Below are 22856 nucleotides of genomic sequence, written 5' to 3' on the forward strand. Positions count from 1 at the left end.
TCTCTGAATGGCAGTTTACTATAGCTGTTATTAATTATATCTCTATATTACTGTTTTATGGTTGTTATGATTGTTATTGCTTGTTGTCATTGTTGTCGTCGACATCGTTACAGAGCCAAAACAGCGACCTCTCGCTAGTGAATCAGCAAGCGCAATCTCTTATACGGCAAGCGGACGCCCGCAATCGCCAGTTGATTGAGCAGCAGAACTCAGGGCTAAATCGTGATTGGCAGGACCTGGTGCATAGCCTGGAGCAGAGAAAGGATAAGCTGCAACAGTTGGCCGAGCATTGGGATAGCTTTGAGAACGGTCTGCACGGCTGGGAGAAGGCATTAGGTCGCTTGGAGGATAAGTTCCGCAATGTCGACCCAACTGTAAGGTCGCGACGTCATTTGGAAGATACAAAGAATGCCATTCAGGTGAGATTAACCTTTACAGAAGCTTAAATGAACACACACACGCACACATACATACATACATATGTATAAACTGTTGTTAATATATGAGCTCACAAACTTAATTGATTTATTATTGCTACTACGTGCGCATGCATACATATACATATATATGTATGTATGTATGTATGCTGCGTGTGTGTGTATATTCATTCATTCATTTAGTTGGGCCCCTCCCCTAACGGCTGTAGGCATGCCGCAAATGTTTTGCTAATGTCAGACTTTATATACACACGCACACTATGTTCCCCCATATACATGTTTACATACATATACTTTTGGCAAGTTCATGGTCACATGCAGCCTATGTACAGAGAGCTTGCGCGCTCTCTTACTAAAAGCACGGCTTTGGCTCTCACTGTCCCTCTCCTTACCCTCTCTTCGACAGCTGTCCGAACTGTTAATGATTGACTATGTAAAAGCTAAAAACAAAAGTTTAATTTGTAACTTTCAGTTTCTTTTGGCTTATTTTTGTGTTTTTTGCTTTTTTCTAGTCACAGCTTCTAGCTAAATATTTTTTCTATTGTCCCATTATACAACTGCTACTATAGCATTTAGCAGCATTTTTGTTTTGTTTTTGTTTTTGTTATCAACAATCTGAGTTTTTTTATTTGATTTTCTTTGCATGACTTCATGGCTACAGATTACTATTTTTGCTTTTATATTTTGTTTGTGTTAAGAGCGAAAAAATCAGTAAAAATGTAAAACTTATCATTTTAATGCTAAAAATAGCTAAGGTTTATTTAAAGCTAAAGATTTGAGGCAACAAGTTTAAATATGGCATATAAATTGATTAATGAACAAGAAGAGTTAAATTAACAATAAATTTAACATAATAAATAAAAAATAAAATGTTTGCAATAAATATATTATTTCATTGCCTTTTTTACAATCTAAATCGAAGAATCAAAACAAAATTATATAAATTTTTTAGTCTAATTTTTTTTTTAGGATTGTAATAGGAAAATTTAAAGTAAAAGTAAAGAAATCTAATTTAATTTAAATTGAAATTTAATGTTTTAACTTTTATTTAATTAAATTCTCATAGATTATAATCACGTTGCGTGTTATAAATATTAAAATTCTTCAGCAAAACAAGTCAATTAGCAACTTTTTAGCTTACGAAAATACTGAGAATTCCAACTACATTTCAATTAATTCTATAGTATTATCAAGTCGTAAAACCTTCACACTGCCATCCAATACAATTCATTAATGCTGTTCTCATATATATCTCCTTATTTACTGTGTATAGCAAATGCAAAAAAAAATTAGTTGCGTTACCCAGTTAAACAAATCCATAAAAAAAATTAACTTTTTGTTTTCTTTTTATGGATTTTTTTACTTGTTTTATTTCAATTTTTTTCCGTTTTTCGAGCTTGCCGCAAATATTTTATGTTTTTTTTTTGTCTTTTATTTTTTATGGTGTTAACCTTCGTTTTTTAAGCTTATAAACTGGAATTGAATTAAAACGTAGCGTACATTTGTTTTGTTTGTGTTTGATCGAACGAAGCAGAAAAGAATGAAGAAAAAACGAAACAAAAATACAAATTTGTAGTTTTCTGCCTGTGTTTGTTCTACTAATTAGAATTTATTATTATTTTTTTCTGGCTGTTTAGGAACTGCGTGAAGAATCAAATGAACTTAAATCATCACATAAAGAAATCGAAACGCTCTCAAAATCCATCCTCACATTCCTTGGGGAAGTACACAAACCCTCGGCGGAGGCCATACAGGCCAAAGTGGATAAGTTAGTTGAACAGCAAGCAAAGTGAGTACAGGAAACTTTACTAAATATATAGACATATATATATAATAGATTATTATTATAGTTGGCTTATGTCTATATACAGTTGCAAGCTATCTGTCTAAGAAATAAGTGGCAAAGGGGTGGAAATTATTGTGAAAAAATGTTGAGTTTCATTCAACTATCTTGAAGTCTTTACTGAATAGCTTATATGGCAGGTAGTTGAGTTTTAGTGATAATAAAGTGATTATAATGTCTTAGATTAAAGATTCAAATTTAACTTCATAATAAAAAATAGTTGACATTAGGTAACTTTACCTTTATAGTTAAATATAAACAACAGCTTCGTTGAAGTTCGACGTACCAATGATCGATAAATCTGTCAACAAGTGTCAAACAAACCTAAAATAATCTAATGTAGTGAATCTGATTTGAGTCTGATTCGAAAGTTGAATTTCATGAAAGAAAAATATGTACTTAATGCTATGACTTTAGTTAAAGTTCAATCGATAAATCAATGATCGATAAATACGTGAAAAACTGTTTACTTTAAATATAAGAATTCAATTTGAACTATGACTATAAACAAATATATATGGTATATACAATGTATCTATATTATATATTGGCAATAAGTGCCATACTTTTCCTTATTTATTATTTAATTTTATTTATTTGTAAACTTATAGCAACAATAGAACTAATAGGCCGTGACGTTTATTCAATTCCAATCGAAATTTCAACGCCGGAAACCGAATTGAAAATCGTGTTCGAAATCGAAATCGAATTCGATTTCGCTGCATAAAAACATTTCGTTCTATAATTGATTTGCGTTTAATGTTAATTTATTGTGACTAAATTAACTAGTTGTTTTCATACCTATTTCACAGCATTTAAACTGGTTCCACAGACTCGCGCGCATAGAGATAGGTAGTTGGCTATATTGAGGAACAGCAATATGATTCGTGGACAACTTTTGGTTTATATGGCAGTCTGTGACATCAGTTTTCAGTTGTTTTCAGTTTGTTTTTTTTGTTTTCGGCTCGCTGAGCCGCAAAGCCCTCGAAATTTCATGCACAACAATCGCTCGCTCTCGCTCTCTCTACCTCCGCCTCCCCCTCACGCTCTTTCTCTCTCTGAATACCTCCGGCTCTCTCTGACGTCAGGGCAGTGGTTACGCTCGGTTTGTAGCTCGAGACATGGCACTTACATAAGCCAAGTTTTCTGTGGTAGCATTAAAGTCAAGTTCTTGAGAATTGTGGATCATTACATTTTGAAAAAGAAAAGAAATTAAAAGAAAAGACACTCGCATTGCACATTAGACAGTGCCTGGTCAAAAGTCTGTTTACCCACCCCTTAATGGGCCATACCAACAGACGGGGCATGCCCACTGATAGCTGATAACGGTTAACTGTGCCAAAGTGTTGACGCCTTATCTTAGACTTTTACGATAATAGACAAAGCGTTGACGCCATAAATTTTATAATCATAATTATAAAAGATTCGCTCAGGTAGTTCACAATATGCGCTACAGTTTGTGACTCAGAGATTTCTCGAAATCATATAAAACTTCTATTCGGAAGGGTCTCTGTTGGCACTGTTAACTGAAGCATAGCAAATGCTCTACATTCCATATAGTATACGCCTTGTTGATAAGATTTTTAACAAAAAAACTTGTTCGTTTTTATTTCTATTTTTGCGGAAATTCTTTTGAATGGCGCTTGACACAAAGCAAAATAAAAAACAATATAAAAAACGCTGCCAATTTGTCAATTGGCTTTGCTACACACACACGAATATTGGCAACACGCTGCTAACAGCGCAACATTTGGCACTTTAACAGCAGAGAAATTCACCACGATTCGACTTAACAGTGCTATGTGTGCGTGTGGTCGTTGATCACGTAAACATTTTGCTTGGCAAGCAAAGCAAAGAACAAAAAAATTTAAAGAAAATAATGATAAAAATAAGAAAATCGAAAAAGACAAAAAAGAAAAAAGAAAAACATGCCGCGGCCTTTCTTAATGCAGCACTGACACAAATTTTCACCCAACACATGTGTGTTTATCTATAAGAAGTATATATTTTCCGTGTATATTTTCTGTTTTTTTGTTTTTTATTTTATTTTTATACACATTTTTCTTTCATCCGGCTGCCGTTGGCTTTCATGAAAAACGAGAGCAGCAGCTGTTAATTTCCTTTCTTCATTTCCCCATGTGCTTAACCAAATCTCTTACCGAATAACAATAATAGTTTTTTTGTGACGTATGCCATATGGAATTAGATCGCAGATAGATAATATTTACTGTGGCCAGCACAATGTTTTCGATGAATATCTTGTTTGTTTTCAAACGTTTTTGGTCACTTTAATAATTGGGAAAACTATTGAAAGCCTCATGACAACACTTGTCCATTAAGTTACATTTGCTTGACAGCTGCAGGGCGCTGCAATTAACATTTGCATTAACATTAAGCCTAATGTGTCTGTTAGCCAACAGCTGTTAGTCATTCACTTAGGCAATTGTAACACTAGCATTAACTTTAATAGCTGTTAGTCAACAGCTGTTATGCAATTATTCTAATGCACTTTAATGTGATTAGATCTATAAGATATATATAAAAATAACTTTTAAAATTTCTAAAGATATTTTTGTATGTATTTTGTAAATGAGTTATAGAAATTCACGTTTTATTTACAGTTAGTCACATTTCTGTTCAGCTTTTGACCTGAACTAAAATATTTACTCAACTCAGCACTTTTAGATAATTACATCTAAAATTAGCCATAAAGTAAACATTGAAACAGCTCTCACGTATCATATTTTGAACGAACTTCAGTTATGACGAGGCAAATATTGAAGGCATTTGTAAACGTTGAACTTTTTCTTATATTTTTACATTGTATACCTCTTCCTCGCTGTTTCTCTATACACTATCTAGAAACTCTAGTTTCTATACTCTCTATACTCTTTGTCTCCCGCTTTACTTCTCTGTTGTTCTCTACTCCTTCTCTTGTCTCTCTGTAAAGCATCTACACTTTATCTCTATTTGTTCTATTCTCTATATCTAGTTTCTCTGTTAAGCTTCTATATCAGCTCTCACTCTGTTTCTTTGAAGTCTCTCTAGCAATACTTCTTTTGTTGCCCAATTTGCATTTTCCTATTTAAATAATTTCTCACTTCGTCATATATTTTGTGCCTCAAATAAATTGACAATGCCATCATCATCAGCATCATCATTCGAAGCCCAACAAAAAATGATCTAATGCCCGAAAGTTTGCTCATCGACAATTATATATATAAATATATATCTATACTATATCTATATTATATCTATGTTCCTTAACTGCGACGCAAATTGCGTTGCATTTGTACTTGAGATTTACTTTTCGGCTGGCGAACATGCAAAAATCTAATCAACGCGAAAAAAACAGAAAAATTAAAAATACTTAAAAAGTTGCGTAATTCTTGAGCACTTAAAAGATATTCTTGTGTATTTCCAGGCAAGATTATTATCTATTTGTTTATAATTATTTGTGGATTTTTAAATCATTTTTGAGCTCTATCGATTGGTCAAAAAGAAAAAGCAAAACAAAGTTGATATAAAAATATATAACATAATATCAGTATAAGACCTGAATAATATTATAATATAATAATATAATATAACTATTTAATAAAGTCATTTACCAGAAATCGAGGCAAATTAAAAAAAAATTAAGTAAATTTTAGTCTTAAATTTTATCCACATGTATCCATAAATATAAATCGTGTTTATTTTGACTCTGCATACATTTTCCCTATGCGTACGATTTTATTTATCACTCACTGTTTTAATATCACTCAGATAAAACATTGTTTTTTTAATTAAAATTATTGACAACCTAATTTGTTGTTGCATAAAAGACTTTGCTCTAGAGTATACAAAAAAAAGCTGCAAAAATAATATATAAAAAAATAAATAAATAAAAACAAGCCTCAGGGCAAAAATAAAGTAATAAATGTAAACAAGACGGAAATCGCAGAATTGCTGACTTCATCGTTGAAAATACAAATTATTTAAAAAAATAAATACAAATGTAAATTATAAAAAAAATATGCAAAAATAGATTATTTTGCGCTGCATTAAAAAATAATAAATGAAATCAAAATACAACTGACAATTTAAAAAAAAAACAAGGCATATTTGCATTGTCAATTTGTCATTTCACACAAAACAAAGCGGGAGATAGAGAGAGAGACACACACAATCAAACTACAACAATAACGCGAAAACGTTGCCCAAATGAGGTAATCGCGTAATTATAAATTTATTTTTATTTTATTTTATGTCGTTTTTTTCTGTTTTAACAGTGCGCTGTTAACTCACGCGCTGCTGTGCCGTGCTGTTCCAATGCCATTCTGTTCCGTTGCCATTTGTTGTCTCTCAGCTCTTTGAGGTGCCGGCATTTTTTGCTGCCCTCTTATCGAAACCGGCAAAAATGATTTGTTATTGCCTTATCATTTCGACTGCTAAACATGCAATATATACATACATAACAAGTATATATGTATGTATATATATATATGTTTATTATATTTAAATTGCATTTATGTTTATTTTTTTTGCGGGATTTTTGCATTAAGGCTACGTGCGGCATATTTGGCAGCTGAAATCAGCGGCGAATTTTTTGGCTTGCTAATGAGTGAGGCAAACTTTTGCCGTTCGCCGCAATTTCAATGCCAAGCGCATATTCAATATACAAATTGTTAAGTGTTGCTGGTGCTGTTCTCTTTCCCCACTCCCTCTCTCTCTCTCTTCAATGCGTGCGCCTGCTTGTTTGTGTGTGTGTGAGAGACCGTGGTGAGTTATCGGTAGCAACAGTTTTTGTTCTTTTATTTCCGTCTCGCATTCCCGCTGTTAACGCCGATCGTTCGCACGAACGTCGACTGAGACGTCGCGACGCTGAAACATTTTGGCAATTTTTGTGCGCTGAGAATTATTTTAGTTTTTATTTAGAGTTAGTTGCAAGCGGACGTGTTTTCTCTATAACTGGATGGCTGGAAACTAAATACGAAGAAGCGACCGCACGAGCATAATAAAAAAAATATATATATATCAAAATATATATATAGACGCATATTTTTAAAACAAATAAAATACAATTTAATTAGGAAGCAGTAGAAATAGAAGCAGCAAACACACACACACACGAAGAAGCAACAGCCCAAAGAGAAACCAGTAAAGTATTTAATTCGCATAACTGTGCAGCGGTCTCGAAAGCACCGTTAAGGCGCGCAGTTAAACAATTTGAAATACTATACGTAATATCTTTTTCGTTTCATGCACTGCACTTGCTCAAACGCCGCTTTGTGGATTACCAGGCGTATACGCAATTTGAAGAGCGTCAAGTTTTTAGCTGCTGAATTTCGCAAGAAATTCAAGTTTCAAGCAAAAGAAACAAACGAATTAAACAGTTGAAGAATAAGAAAAAGCAGTTAACAATTGTTCAGCACACGTCTGCCTCCCCAGTCAGGAGGTGCGATTGTTGTCGCTAAACAACTGGCAAACGAAGAAAATAATAAAGTCAAATAAAAGACAGCAGCTAGAGCTAGAGCAAGAGAAAGAGGCGAATGCTAATTGCTAACACGCACTCTCCAAAACGACGTCGTCAAAAGCAAAAGGTGAATGTTTATTAAACACAAGTTAGCTTAACTTAACTTCATTTCGCACTGCCTGCCGCGTCGTGTGGCATGATTAAGTCATCGAGGCCGGCTAAAAAGTCCGAGTCGTTCGGTTTATGCAAAAAACAGCCTCAATTTCTAGCCGGCTGTTGGGTTCGGGCCTCGGGTCCGGTCTTTTAGCGAGGTCGTCAGGTGTTGTTGTCTGTTGTTGTTCGCCGCTCGTTGTTCATTGTTGTTGTCTTTATTGAAAAGAGTTTTGCTTAGCGACGCGTGTCTCTGATTTGAATCGATGACGTCGCCGTCGTCGTCGTCGTATCAAAAATAGCCAACCTCAACCAAAAGGCGCTCAAAATGCTTATCGACAGACATTTAATTACAATAATTGATCAAACTAATGTTCAACGTTTTATTTTCGTCTGCTGCAAACAAACATATATGTATTTTTAAAAGCACACGCGTCTCCCTGTGGCTTTCGCTTTTCACTTAGTTTCGCTCGCATTTCTCACATTCTTGGCCATTTCAATTCAAAATATCCACTAAATTTAATACGTTAATTTGTATAGTAGTAAAATGGCAAATCGCTGCTCGAAATAGCTGCAGAAAAAAAAACCTGAAAAGAAAACAAAAATTAATCTGCAAGAATTTTTATTGTGTTATTTAAGGCTGAAATTATTTGCATGCTTCATATACCCTGTTGCCAGTGGCAAACTATGCTAAAGTCTTAAATAATATTTATGTTTGTTTATGTCAAAGGATTTAAGTTTTCTGGACTAATAGAAAATTGAAATGTGCAAAAATTTATTGAGCGAAAATTAGTTTTTCATAGGTTGTGGGCTTTATAGGCAGCTGTTGTTGCTTACAATTTGTTACTGTTGGAAATTAGTTTTTATGTTAAATGAGAATTTTAAATTAATATTTATGAGATGATGATGATGAGAGCACTTTAGTAGAATTTTAGGCATATTCAACGGGTAATAGAAAAAGTTGTTTAAAAAAATGAGAATTTCTAGATTACCTCAGATTAGATTTTGTCAAAAAATCTCAAGGGTTTTTTTTTATTTATTTTCATTCTTTTTGTGCGATTTTCCATTACAAAGAAAAAGCTTTGATGGCTTTTTCCTTAAATTATATTTTTTTATATTATCTAAACAATTTTCTGCTCTGAAATCGACAGTTTCGAGAGCTTTTCGAAATAGTTTACTTTTTATCTAGTTGAGCTATTAATGTCTTATTTATGATTTCATTTGTTTCATTTTAAAACATTTTTGCCCTTGCTTTGCTACACTTACTTAGCTCAGTTTCTTTCTACTGGGTATTTACTAGTCGTGCTCATCATAAAACTTTCGTTTTTTTTGTGCTTTTACAATTGATGCGCTAAAAACTGTTTTCGAAAATGTGGGTTCAGCCTCAGTTGGCTGCAAGCCAAATGTATTGACTTGGCCTCCTCAAGGCGCATTGCTCTTCCGTTTCAATAGTTGTTGTTGTTGTTGCTGTAAAGGGCAGCAGGCGACGGCGTCCTTCAACGCATAGCCATAAAAATGTTCGTGCACTCACGACTCTTTGCTAATGCTAATTGCTGCCTTCAAGTGCTGGCTGCTTGTCTGAGGCAGAGGCGAAACACTTGTTGGCTTCATTTAGCGCCCACGCGGCGTATGAGTAATGGGAGCATTAAGATCTGGAATAAAAGCAAATTAAACAACAACTGTAAAGTAAAGTAAAAGGCAAATAGAGATTGCTCTGAGTCATTTGAAATGCACGCATTGCCAGATGACGTCAGCTGCAGTTTGGTTGGCGTTGACCAAGTTTTGCTCGGCCTGCGAATAGATCGACATAATAAATATGTTTAAAAATATAAATGTCTGCATAAAAATAAGCGCAGCCGTTAAGCAGGCCGCGCCGCAACGTGTACAGCATAAATAACAATAATAATAATAATAGCAAATTTAAAAGGCACACGAAATGTTTAAACAAAATAAAAACTTTTCGAAAATGTGAGCGGCAGCGCGTAGACACGCTTCGCTCTCTTGAAAGAAAAGCAGTTCAAGGCATTTGCCGAATATACAAGAAAAATATAATTCGAATCCGAATTCGAATTCGAATTCGATTTTGAAATCGTGCCGTGGCTAGTCAAAATGTTCGACATCGCCATTCATTTAGAAAACTCTCTTGTAGTCAAACGGCAGCATTCATTTTCACGGAAATCTTCGCAAACGCCTCGAGGCCAACAGCTCCCAGAGCCCAGTGGATACACATAAAGAGCGAGATCTATACAATTCTGAACAACTTCAGCCATTTCGCTGAAAGAACTTTTCTATAATATATATCAAATATATATAGCTATAGAAGATATATATTAAATATATATAATTTTCTCTATATTGTGTGCAGCACGCGTTCTATTCTAGAGGAAAAGACGAACCGCGTGGTTTTTCACACACACAGACAGGCAGACAGATACTTGCAAACTGTTTACATACTATATCTATATTATAGGCAGCTATATTTTAGATACGTCATTGACTAATACGCCCCGGGCAAACGTTTCTTCTCGGTTCTGCTCTCTTTTGGTTTCATTGCAGATTGAACGATACGCTACGCGATAAGGACCAACAGGTTAGCAGGGATCTCGAGGAGATCGAGCAAGTGTTCCGCCGCATCTCACAGCTGCAGGACAAATTGAACGCACTACACGAACAGCTTCAGTCCGTGCACGTCTACGACGAGCATATCGTCCAAACGGAACAGGCCCTCATCAAACTCAATAGCCAGGTGCAACAGGCCGGCGAGGAGAGTCGCGCGCTTGTCGCGCAAACCCAAGCGCTCTATCAAAACAAACAGAATCAATTGCCCAGTGATATTGCCCAGGAGTTTACCGCACTTGAACTGCTAGCGGAACGCGTGCAGGTAACTATGGAGACCAAAGAGAAGGATTTCAAGCGCGCCAAGACCGTACGCACGGACTATTTGGCCGGCGTCGATGAGATTCAGCGCTGGCTGCTGCAGGCCGAGGTGCAGGTGCAGGAGCGCACACTGGAGCCGACACAGATGAAGGAGCTGCTGCAGCGCATCAATCACGAAATCGGTGCCATCTATGAACGCTTCACCCTGGTCAAGACCAATGGCCAGCTGATCATTGAGAATTGTCGCAACAGCGAGGAGAAGACGCTGGTGCAATCGACCATTGATCAGTTGGCGGCACAGCTGGCGCAGGTGCGCGGCTGGCTGGATGAGAAGAAGCAGGCCGTCGGCGACAGTCTGGATGCCTGGACGCGTTTCATGAATCTGTACCAGATTGTCATGTCCTGGGTGGCTGATAAGCGTACCTTCATTGATCAAACGATCGAGCTGCGCACACTGCCCGAGGCGCGATCCAAGCTGAATGACTATGTGACGGCTGTGAAGAGTATTAAACCGATTGTGAAGCATTTGAGCGAAATGGACAAGGAACTGGAGCACATTGGTCAAGTGACAACCGTGGGCGATCTCAAGGACAAACTGCAGCAGGCCGAGGATGCGAAGATAGCCGTGGAAGCAGTGCTGCTGGAGAGGGTAAAGCGGATAGGAGTACAACCTAACCTAGAATATTTTTCAATTTTCGTTTCTTTTGTCTCCCCTTTCTGTCATCCGCAACAGAACTCGCTGCTGCAGGAGGCCTGCGAAGAGTGGGATCAATGTGAGCGCAAGATCAAGGACATACGTGCCTGGCACGAGAAGACCAAACAGACCTTGGACTCATCGCCACAGCAAAAGAAGCCGCTGCGCGATCAGCTGGGCTACTGTGAAAAGACTCTGGCCGACATAAATGTGCAAAAAACTAAACTGAGATTGTCTATTGAAAAACTGGAGGTAAGTGGGGGTAGCTGGCATAGCTAATCCGGTATGCATTTCCATGCTCCACCCTTCTGCCTTTTAGGTACACTTCCGCAATGGCATGGGCGGTGATCCACGCCTTAGCGAAAATGTTGACGATTTGGTGCGCGTGCTCGACGGTCTCGGTGAACTGGTGAAGACCAAGTCACAGAGTCTCGAGCAGACGCTGGCCCAAATCGATGTCTATCAACAGCAAATGCAAACGCTCCGGCAGCGTATTATACAGGAGGAGCAGCAGCTGCGTCTGGTCATGGCGCCCACGTACTTGCCGCACGATCGTGAGCGCGCATTAGCCGAGCAACAGGTACGTACTGTCCAAGCGCATCTCGAACTGTTTTCTTATGTGTAGAGCCCAATCAGAGCAGTTAGCAAATCAGCTAGCCAAAGCCAGGAACTTAACTCTCAGTCTAGGAACAACTCGATATATCTATCTATCCATATATAGCTCTCTAGTAGCGCTCGTAAATAACAGCAACTGTTAAGCTAAGCTGTGTACGAATATGTCCCGATTTTATCGATCCAGTATGCCCTTTCTTTCTCCATCATAATCATGCTAATTATTTTTATAAATATATTGAACGATTCTATACTTTTTTGATTTTGTGCTATGCAACAGTTGACAGAACAACCAGTTTGTTGGCCCAAAAGTTATTAACCCTCAAGTAACCCCAAAATAGATCAAGTTCAATTTTCAATAAAACTTTAATAAACCCAAAACAAAAAGATGAAATATTGTGCGGGTAGGTCCGGAAAAAGAAAACCAAAGTTGCACGGTGGCTGCGTATTTAGTTCTATATTAATTTATCCATATTTAAATTCATTATTTTTTTTTTTTTGTTTTAATTTGCCTTTTTTCATTTTCATTTTCTTTTGTTTTTAATTTTCAAGTGCGCATTAAATTTTCTATTTTCTGTTTTTATGCGGCATTAAATTTATGTAGAGAACAAAAATTTTCTTAAGTTTTTATTATTTTCGAATTCGATTTATGCCATTCATTTCTCATACACACACACACACGCACACTTACATTATTCATTTTTGTGCTCTCTTATGTTCTTATAATTTGCGAAAGGCAACAACAAAATCATGTCATACCAACCGTGCAGCTCATCCAACATCGAAAAACTCATTCGCCTTGTTCTGTGGCACAAATGATCATCTCGTACCCATATAGTATATATATGCCATGCTCGCTCTTATACCATATCATGCATACTATATATACATAAATACTCTTGATGCCCATCATTGTTATGTCTGCCTTGTCACAAAAAGAAAAAAAAAACCGAAACATTTGTTGTGTCTGTAAAACAAATTCAATTCCGTTTTCGATTCATTGTCACGTGCCGTAAAGAAATACTCAAATAAGTTCTTGTTAGCCGGGGGTAGCCCAAAAAAAGATTTAATATAGAAAACATATTTTCGAAATGCTAAAAATTCTTTCTCCAGCCCATTATTCAGACAGCTATTTTAAGCAATGCCAGATTATTGCCTCAAATTTATTTCACACACAACAGAAAAAAAAGTTTATATAGTCATATATATATTTATAGATATAGATATATATATATATATATAGATAGAGCATAGTTTATATTAGTTTTAAATAAATTTCGTTTTAAGTTTACATTGCGAATTGCAGTGTTGGCGGTAAGTGGCAAATTATAAAGTCAATTTTAAAACAAATTCTAAAATTTAAAAACAATTTTCTAAAATTTTTAAAACAATTTTTCAAAAATTCTGAAAAAAAGAAACTTTTTGGGTTTTATCTTTTATTGACAGTAGCTAAATACTTTTTGGGGCAACTCAAGCTATGAGAACTTATTTACCATTCACCTAATCACCACGTACAGTTGAAACTCAATATGACGACACTCATAACATTTGAAATCGAATCAAGTCACATCACAATAAATCACTTTACATCACATCACATCACATTTCGTGGCACAGTGAACGAAACACATTACGCTTAAAGCTTAGATAATTTTTTATTTTTTAATCATTTTTTTTATTTTTTATTTTATTTATTTATTAAATTAGTAGCTTTATGGCCGGGCAAACATTCTCACATTAAGCCGCTCGAAGTCACAGCTATCTCTCTCTCTCTCTCTCTATCTCTCTCTTGTACCGTAATAGCGCTCTCAGTTTTAGTTACAAAGTATGGTTACGGTTTTAATTTAAATTATATATTTTATTTTTTTTTTGACAATTTGTTTTTCTTTTTATCTCTTCTCTTGGTACATTCTTATTGAATATAAAAATCTGGTGTCGTTGCGCTGAAAAAAATCAATTAAATTTTCAAAACACACTACATTAATTAAACATTAATTGAATTGTTCTTACTAATATTTGATAAACATGCTTCAATCTATAACCAAACCGGTTCTTGGGCTTTGCTCGCTTGCCTCTTGTGCTATTTGCTAAAACTAAACATAATTTGTGACTAACCCAACAAACTCCTCTCGATGCTGCTGCTATATATCCTCAACGTAACACACAACACACACATCACACATACATACACACATGGGTATTGCGTACTTCTACAAATAAAATATATATATATATATAATATATACACACCTGGTATATGGTTGCTTTATCTTATGGCGTATTTATGCTCGCTGCCTACAAAATATATCAAAATTACGATTAAATGCTGACCTTATTGTAATTCTTCTTCGCCAAACATTTCTCTCTCTGTCTCTTCTCTCTCTCTTAAACAATGCACCATACGCATAAACAATATCACCCCCAAACATATATATATATATATATAAATCTATATAGGCATGTCGTGAACGTGTCAAAAACTTGCATTCGAAAATAACCGCACGTAATGAGCGCATCAAATTGTTAATACATCGCGGCACGCCGGACGATGCTAAGCTAGAGATTTAGAGATGCCGCACAGCTATGGCAGACATTACTTATAAGTCATAACTATATATATATATATACACCGATGTATACTACATACATATACTAGAACTAGTTCGCCAAAGAAATGAAATGAAATTGAAAACCAAGCAAATGTTAAGCAGCCACCGCGGCGTGTCATGTTTACAGCTGCCACTGCAACAATCTCCCAATTTGGCAGTGGCAACAGCTAAACATGTCAGATCAGCCGTAATATATATATATATATATGCATACATACATATATATACAACATACATGACCCACAGCTTAAGAAAATTTACAAAAAAAAAAAAAAAAATTTATTAAATTATATATTATTTTTAAAATGAAAACCCCCACAAAGAGTATTTATTTAATTAGCTGAACCCAGTCTTAGACAGTTGATTTAGGTAGCTGTTAGGCCCATGATCTTTCAAACAAATGAAAGCTAACCGTTTTTTGGCAAATCTTCCCCCAATCTCTTTCTCTCTCCCAACACACACACTCTCTCTATATATCGATCGTTACCTGAACGCATAGGCAATGCGAGAATCAATCGATGGCATGCAGCAAAGCTACGACGCAACCGCCGCCCAATCCTATGCTCTGGATCCACATTCAGTGGTAACCACTTCATCGACTGTCTCGTTGCTTATGAAGCCAACGGCAGTAGGTCTAACCTATGCTGAAGTGTTATTAGGACATGCGAGTCCGGTAAGCGGTAATGAAACGGCGACGATCCCCCGACAAGAAATTCAAGAAACTCCCGACACGACCACGACCCAGACAACAATAACGACAAGTAGCCAACACCATCATGAACAACAACAACAACCACAGCAACAGCCACAGGCACAAACGAACCTAAACCAGCGCGATACAATCACAACAACGACAACAACAACAAGAACCACATTGACAACAAACGTACGCACGCAGGAGGTTGAGGAAACGAATTCGGAACCATTAACCACTGTGCTCTATCAGCGCAAACACCGTGTTACACCACCCAGCAGCAGTACTCCTAACGCCGACTATGAAGAGACAACCATCAGCAATTCCCGAGTGGAAGCGTCTAGCAGCTCATCCACATTAGATCAACAAGTTCCTAGCAGTAGCAGCAATCCCAACAGTCAGTTTATCGAAATGGAGCGCAGTCAGCAGCGTTCGAATGCGGGTAAGAAATTGCAGCCATCGCGTCCCGAACGTCGTGCACGTTCACCCCGACGCAGACGCGAACCACAAAGCACAGTGCAGGTGGATAGCACCCAACACCAACAGCAACAGCAACATCAGCAACAGCAGCAGCAATACCAACATCTCTATCTGCCGCAAGAAGATCGCGCGCGTTCGCGTAGCCCCATGTGGGTGCCGGGTTCGACATCGTATGCCGAAGTTTTGCGTGGCATGGAGCTGGAACGTCTAAAGGCCGAAGAGTTGGCTAGGCAAGCGGCCCAGCCGCATACAGATCTAACCATACAGGATGTGGTAGATGCCAGTGGGGCAGCGGCAAATATTTATGTGCCACATACCAAGCCGGAACAGCATCAGCAGTTCATGGGCGAGACTAGTGCCGACTTGGGCTATGGTCAACCGCAGCTAGAGCAGAAGCATTCGCAGTTACCCGGCTATGAAGTGCCCATGAGTGCGGAGGAGATTACCGCCACCTATTTGCAACCGGATCCACAACTCTATCAGACCATGTATGAGAATGTGGCCGACAGCGGCCAGTGGGGCTATGTGGCGGGCTCAAACGGGGAGCAGCAGGCAGTGCCACAAAACTATTACGATCAAATCATGCAGATGCAATATCCCATACAATACCAGCCTGTGGCTGTGCAGCCGACGACAACGCAGTACCAGCTGCTGACGGGCTATTATCAGCCTGTCGCGCAGGCTGAGACTTATCCGACGGTATATACTACGGAATCCTCACAAATCTATTATGCCCAACAGCCGCAGGAGTACGCACAGGAGTATAGCCAACAGCCCCAGCAGCAGCTAACGGATGTTAATACGGAGGTACCCGTCTATCAGTCGGAGATTGTAAATCAAACTTATCTGCTTGAGCCATACCGAGCGGAGGCAATTCCAACAACGACGTCTACAACAGGCAATAGCGTGCTCGACCGTGTGGTGACAACGCTCGCATCGATGGTGCAACAGAGTGCCGAGCCTCTAACAACGAGCACACAGCAAATACAGGCAACAGTTGTATTGCCGCAAACAGCTCATGAACAGGTGCCAGCGCCACAGCAGGTATTTATTGAGGAACATGTGCAAATGCTGCGACCAGTGGAGCCGCAAGAGTTTGAAATGAATGAACCACGTCCCGACATTACTTTTGGTCAGTTTGATGTCGATGCTATTGAGACCATACCCATTGAGGTGCCTCAGCCACAAACTCAGCAGCAACCACAACCACAACCACAACCACAACCGCAACCACAACCACAGCAAAACGTAATTACGACATTTGTGGAGGAGACAATTAGCTCACAACCGATACAGCCAACTGTGATAGCACAAAGGAAGGACACAGATACAGTTGTCGTTCGTCCCCAAGTGCAGCAGCCCAACAAGAATGTCTATCAGCAACAAGATCCCAGTGCTGGCAGCACCTATGCCGAAGTGCTATTTGGCCAACAGCATAGATCAGCACATCCAGTTTTCCAGCCATCCAGTCAACAGCAACATATTCCAGTACGTGTCGCGGCAGCCATGTCGCAAATCCGCAATGCTGAGCATGCAACAACAACAACGACAACAACAACTACAAAGCATACGACGTTAAGCACTACTACGTCCAAGGGCCAGCAAGGCAGGTGGACAGAAAAGTCCGATGACACCATTGAAGCAAGGATACCGAGGCCTAAACGGCAGCGACATGAACAGCAGCCGGAACCATTGCCCATCAAAGTGAGCAATAGGAAAGAGCCAAAAGCTAGCAGAAAGCATAAGTCTCCAGAGACAAATGGCGCCTCGATCGGCCATGTTGAGAGTGCACCAAAGGTAGTCCTAGTCGAAGAGATGCACAAGCCTGAGCCGAAACCAAGGAAGTCTAAGAAGAGCAAACATCTTTCAGAGGAGTTCTCGGACAAAAAGAATGTTGAGCCACTGCAGGAGGAAAAACAACCAGTGGAAACGACAATCACCAGCAAGAAGACGGCTAAGCCGGTTAGTGAAATTGTCAAGCAGATGAGAGATAGCAGCTACGAAGAAACTATTGTAGAGCAAACCAAGAAGGACAAGCAGAAGCCAACGATTGTTGTTGAAACAACGGAAATTACTTCAAAAACAGTGGAACCAATCGTTAAAGTAACAAAACCGGAAACAATTGCGGCAGTTGAAGTTACGCCCACTGTTAAGGCTCCATCAAGGAAAGACAAAAAGAAAACCAAAGCTGAAAAGGTAGAAACTGTAACTGTATCGAAGAAGCAGGTTGATCCTGTTAAGGAAGTCATCAAACCACATGAAGCAGAGCCCACAGCACCCTCGAAATTAGATGAGAAGAAAACGATCACTTCGTCTTCTGCAAAGCAAGTTGAGCCGGTCGAAGAAATAATAAAGCCTGCAGAAACTATTACAGTCGCACCCATTGCTGATCCATCATCGGTTACTTCTGCTTCAACCAAAAAGGATAGGAAGAAGACAACAACTATTGTGGAAACTACAACCACTACGACTGCTGAAAAGCTGATTAAGCCAGTTGAAGAAATTACTAAGCCAGCTGAAATCGAACTTGTTGTGACAACTGTTTCAGAGCCAACTAAAAAGGTTGAACCTGTTGTAGAAACTGCAACTGCTACAGTCAAAAAGGATAAGAAGGCAGCTATTATTGAGACATCTGAGAAAATAGTTCAACCTGTTGTTGAAGTCACTAAATCTGTTGAAACTGTAACCGTGACGCCTGCAGCTGAACAAACTCCAGCTGTTTCTGCTCCGACTAAAAAGGATAAAAAGAAAGCTTCGGAGAAAAAAATTGAGCCTGTTCAAGAAATCCCTAAATCTGCTGAAGCTGATCAAACGCCTGCTGTAGAAGAAATAATTAAAACAACTGAAACTATAGCAGTGGTAGAGCCTGCTCCTAAAAAGGATAAAAAGAAATCGAAAATTGTGGAAACAACAACTGTCACGCAGAACATAGTGGAACCTGTCGTAGCAGTTAGCAAGCAGACGGAAAGCGCACCAATTGTGGAAATTACAAATATCAAAATTCAGCCAGTTATCGAAGCTGTGACAGAAAAAAATCGTTGAAAAATTGGTTGAGCCTGCAATTGAACCTGTTCAAGTGAAGAAGGATGAACAGTCGCCAAAGGTTACAGAGGAATTAGTCATGGTGCAACCCACAGTTCAGACAGAAAAATCGAATAATGTTGAACCACTTGTGGAAAGCCTTTCTCAAGTATCTGAGCCTACAACAGTATCAAGGATCGATACGAATGAAACCTTACTGGAAAGCCAGCCAGTAGTAACAACGTCGACCAACACGATTTCTACAGAAAGCGGCACAACTACAATTACTACCAGGACCATAACGAAACATATTACCAAGCGCATTGTTAAGCGTATTATCGATGGTAGAGAGGAAATTGTAGAGGAAGATGTCATCGATGACTTACCCGAAGAGAATATATCTGTGGAGCAATTTGATTTGCCTTCAGTTGAAACGACAAGTTCTGTGCCCGGCAGCATCATCATGCCCGGACTAAGCTCAACTCTGGATACAACTGTTGTGCAGGGCGGCTCAATTACAAAAACTACAATAACTAAGACAAAGCGTATACTCAAACGCATCACCGCCGATGGCGAAGAAATTGTGGAGGAAGTATATGAGGATGAGCCCGAGGTGGAGCGCGATATAACATTGCTGCCGACTACAGTGCTTACTTCCAGGAATGTTACGGCTCTGGATGAACCAGCCGAATCTCAAGCAGACATAATTGGTGCAGCACAAATTGCAGTCGAGGAAATTGTGGACAAAGCTGAGCAAGTGCTTGAACCCGAACCGCAAAAGCCATTGCGTAAGGACAAAAAGGATGAAGATACAGTTATTGTCACAGAAACTGTTAAGGTCGAGCCCGAAAAGAAACCACAAAAGCCGACCAGAAAGGACAAGAAGAAGCACAAGAAATCCGAAAGCGAAGAAATCAAACCAAAAACAGACAGTCCCATTTCACAAAACGTGGTCGAAATAACTGAGCCACAATCACAACTAGAAACCACAGAGCCCCTGAATACAACAAGTGCAATTACAACAGACGAGAAACAAACTCAGTCATCCGATGGATCTGTTATCAGCGACGATGGCAGTCTAATCAAAACCACAGTCATTCGTACAACTAAGATTGTGAAAAAGATAAACCAACAAGACAGCCAGGACATGTCCACATCGATCCATTCGGATGTAGCTTCGTTGGATTCCTATGAACTAGCCGAAGAAGCTGCCGAAGAACCCAAAGTCGAGAAATCTGAAATGAACAGTCGCGAGGTCAGCGATGAGGGTGTAGTTAAGACAACCAAAACGACGACTATTCGTACGATTAAAAATGCCAAAGCCGAACCAGAAAAGGAACTCGTGCCTGAAGCTATTACCGAAGTGGAGAGTACACCTGAAAAGAAATCGGATGTTGATGTATCACAAACTGAAGATGGTTCTGTTTTGAAAACAACAATTGTTCGTACTACTAAAATAATAAAGAAAATTACCCAGGACTCGGAAACCATAAGCGAACACAGTAGTGCTTCAGAACCTGCCCTGGAGACAGTTGAAACCATCCTACAGGATGCTCCAATAGTAGCTGAATCGGTAACCACGGAGTCGAACAGCGAAGGCATTACAAAGACTACAACCACGCGAACAACAAAGGCTGTCGTTGAGAGTGCAGAGATTCCTGCAGTTGCCGAGCCGCAACAGGTTGCAGATCTGCTGTTGATAACGCCAAAAAACTACAGAGGTGCCGGAAAGTAGGAATATAAAGTCAACTACGCTGGATTTCATAGCCTCGGAAAAGCAGACTGCAGAACCTGTACCCGAGAAGAAGACGCGCAAATCGAAAAAACAGGAAAAACAAAAGGAAACTCCAATAGAAGCTGTGCCTAAGGCGAGTGTCGATATTCAGGTTGCTACTCAGGAACTTGTTGCTCCAGTTCAAGATGAACCTAAACAAACTGTTGACATTACTAGCGACATCGTTGCTGAACCCTACGATGCCAACATTAGCAATGATGTGGTTAAGACAACAATTACAAGAACTACAAAAATTGTCAAGAAAGTTGCCCAAAATGTTGATAAACAGAGCGTTAGTGAAGTTCAGGAAACCCAAACGCCTGATGAGCCAACTCCAGATGCTGTTGAGCCAACAAGTGAAGTGGCTGGTGGTGTAACCAAAACAACAACCGTGCGTACGACGAAAATTGTAAAGAAATTGAACGAAGATGGTGAGACAACAACAGAAAGCAGCACAATAAGCGAACCAATCACTGTGCGAGAAGCGTCTCCAACTATATCGGAATTACCAAGTGAAGCCTCAACCACATCTAGTCAAATCGATGGGGCCATCATTAAACAACAACAATTCGTACAATGCGCATAACTAAGCGCATAACAAATGACGGACGCATAGTACTGACCGAAAGCGACACACCTAGCGATGTTATAGTCACATCTAGTATTGAAATGCCCGATCATAGATCAACTAGTCCCATTGTGTCCTCGAGGCTGGATTCAGCTCCACCTGTTGTCACATCTAGCACTGAAAGTAAATTTGCTAATGTTGGTGTCAATATTGAGTTGGGCATTAGGGATACGACAGGCAAATCTGGCGTAAAGGTTGTAGATATTGAGACAACTGAACTACCGACTGTCAGCACAGAATATACTTCGACGAACGGGGCTCTGAACGAGTCAAGCCGCATTGCCACTACTACAACGACAACTACCAAAAATACAATCCTTACAACGACCCGTCAACGTAGCTTCGAAACCGAAGATGGCACAATGTCCTTTTCGTTGGAGAAGGCATTGACGGAGCCTATCCACCAGGCACTGTACAGAAAATTTCTCTCATCACTCATGAAGAGAAACTGAAGACTCCTATCGTGAAAATGCATCTAGATTTTCCGGAGGTTAGTCTTCGCGTGACCGAGACTGTTACCGAAAACCTAGAGTCCCTGCAGAAAACCGCCGAAACTAGCGAGACTTCCATGATTGAGTTCGCCGAATCCAAACCAGAAGTAGTAGAAACAGATTCATTGAAACATCAAAAGAAGAGCAAATTCCTAAGGTAGAGTCAATAGAACAGGTTGCTAAGACAGAGGTTGTAGACAAGAGTAGTGAACCCCCGTCTGACTTAAGTCCAGAGGAGCAGAAACTATTCGAAGATATTCAAAAGAAACTATCCAAAAAAGATAAGAAAAAGCGGCCAGCAATCCCCGAAGAGTTCATTAAGCAAGAGACAATTCAGGTGCTTGTTGAAGAAAGTAAAGGTAATGAAACAATTAAAATACCTATTGCAGATGAAAAACCATCTCCATCTTTCATCCCAATTCCTTCACCCGACTGGTTCTAGGGAACTTAGTGCAGAATCTTTCTCAAGATATATCATTGATTTCAAAAGCAAAGATCATTGAGCATGCCAAGGCTGATATACTATACCGTGAAAAAATGCAAGCAACGCCAGAAATTCCTTCTAAAACTCAAGTAGAAACGCAAATTGATATTCCATGTGAAATTCAGTTACTCCCCGACCCTACTAATATTGCTAATCAAATTGTTCCTGCCAAGCCAAGCGCATTAACTGCTGAAGGCATTTGTGGTTAACACGGTAAGCACTTTAAATATCACTAATATTCCAACTATTTGCCCAGCTGATAAAATTTATGAAATTCCCAAATACAATTTATCTCAATTCAATATTGCTGAGAGCGATTATCACAAAATCAATTCGAAGCCCACGTCTGTCGAAACTCCATTACCTTCGTTATCTGCAGAAACCTTTACCGGTTGTAAGTACGGTAAGCTCTGTAATAACAGAAAACTTTAGTTGTTGCTTCCCCTGAACATCCCAAGCAACTTCCCACTGTAAAAGATAAGATATATGAAATTCCCAAATACGACATGTCTTCATTTGAAACTGCTGAAGGTTATTATCACATAATCAATGCCAAGCAATCTCCGGAAATATCTTCAACACCAGTCGAGGAACAGCAACCAGC

General features: G+C 38.9%; 2 protein-coding genes across 2 annotated transcripts in view; both read left to right on the forward strand.

Annotated features, from left to right (window-relative positions):
* Window positions 1-18884, forward strand: part of LOC115483773 (nesprin-1-like) — a gene marked incomplete at both ends in the record, with an annotated part of 36624 nt that extends 17740 nt beyond the window's left edge. Inside the window, 6 exon segments of the mRNA XM_030226016.1 lie at window positions 114-419; window positions 2075-2226; window positions 10445-11414; window positions 11499-11711; window positions 11779-12039; window positions 15180-18884. Of these exon segments, the coding sequence (XP_030081876.1) occupies window positions 114-419; window positions 2075-2226; window positions 10445-11414; window positions 11499-11711; window positions 11779-12039; window positions 15180-18884 (5607 nt within the window).
* Window positions 18885-18889: 5 nt separating this feature from the next.
* Window positions 18890-21929, forward strand: LOC115483774 (protein hsr-9-like). The gene is made up of 3 exons (XM_030226017.1): window positions 18890-20606; window positions 20827-21080; window positions 21757-21929. Exons 1-3 carry the CDS (start codon window positions 18976-18978, stop codon window positions 21927-21929), a joined length of 2058 nt encoding a protein of 685 aa, XP_030081877.1. The 5' UTR covers window positions 18890-18975.
* The last annotated feature ends 927 nt before the right edge of the window (window positions 21930-22856 follow it).

This window comes from Drosophila hydei, unplaced genomic scaffold, assembly GCF_003285905.1.
Source record: "Drosophila hydei strain 15085-1641.00,03,60 unplaced genomic scaffold, DhydRS2 tig00000036-arrow-arrow-pilon, whole genome shotgun sequence".
Lineage (NCBI taxonomy): Eukaryota > Metazoa > Arthropoda > Insecta > Diptera > Drosophilidae > Drosophila > Drosophila hydei.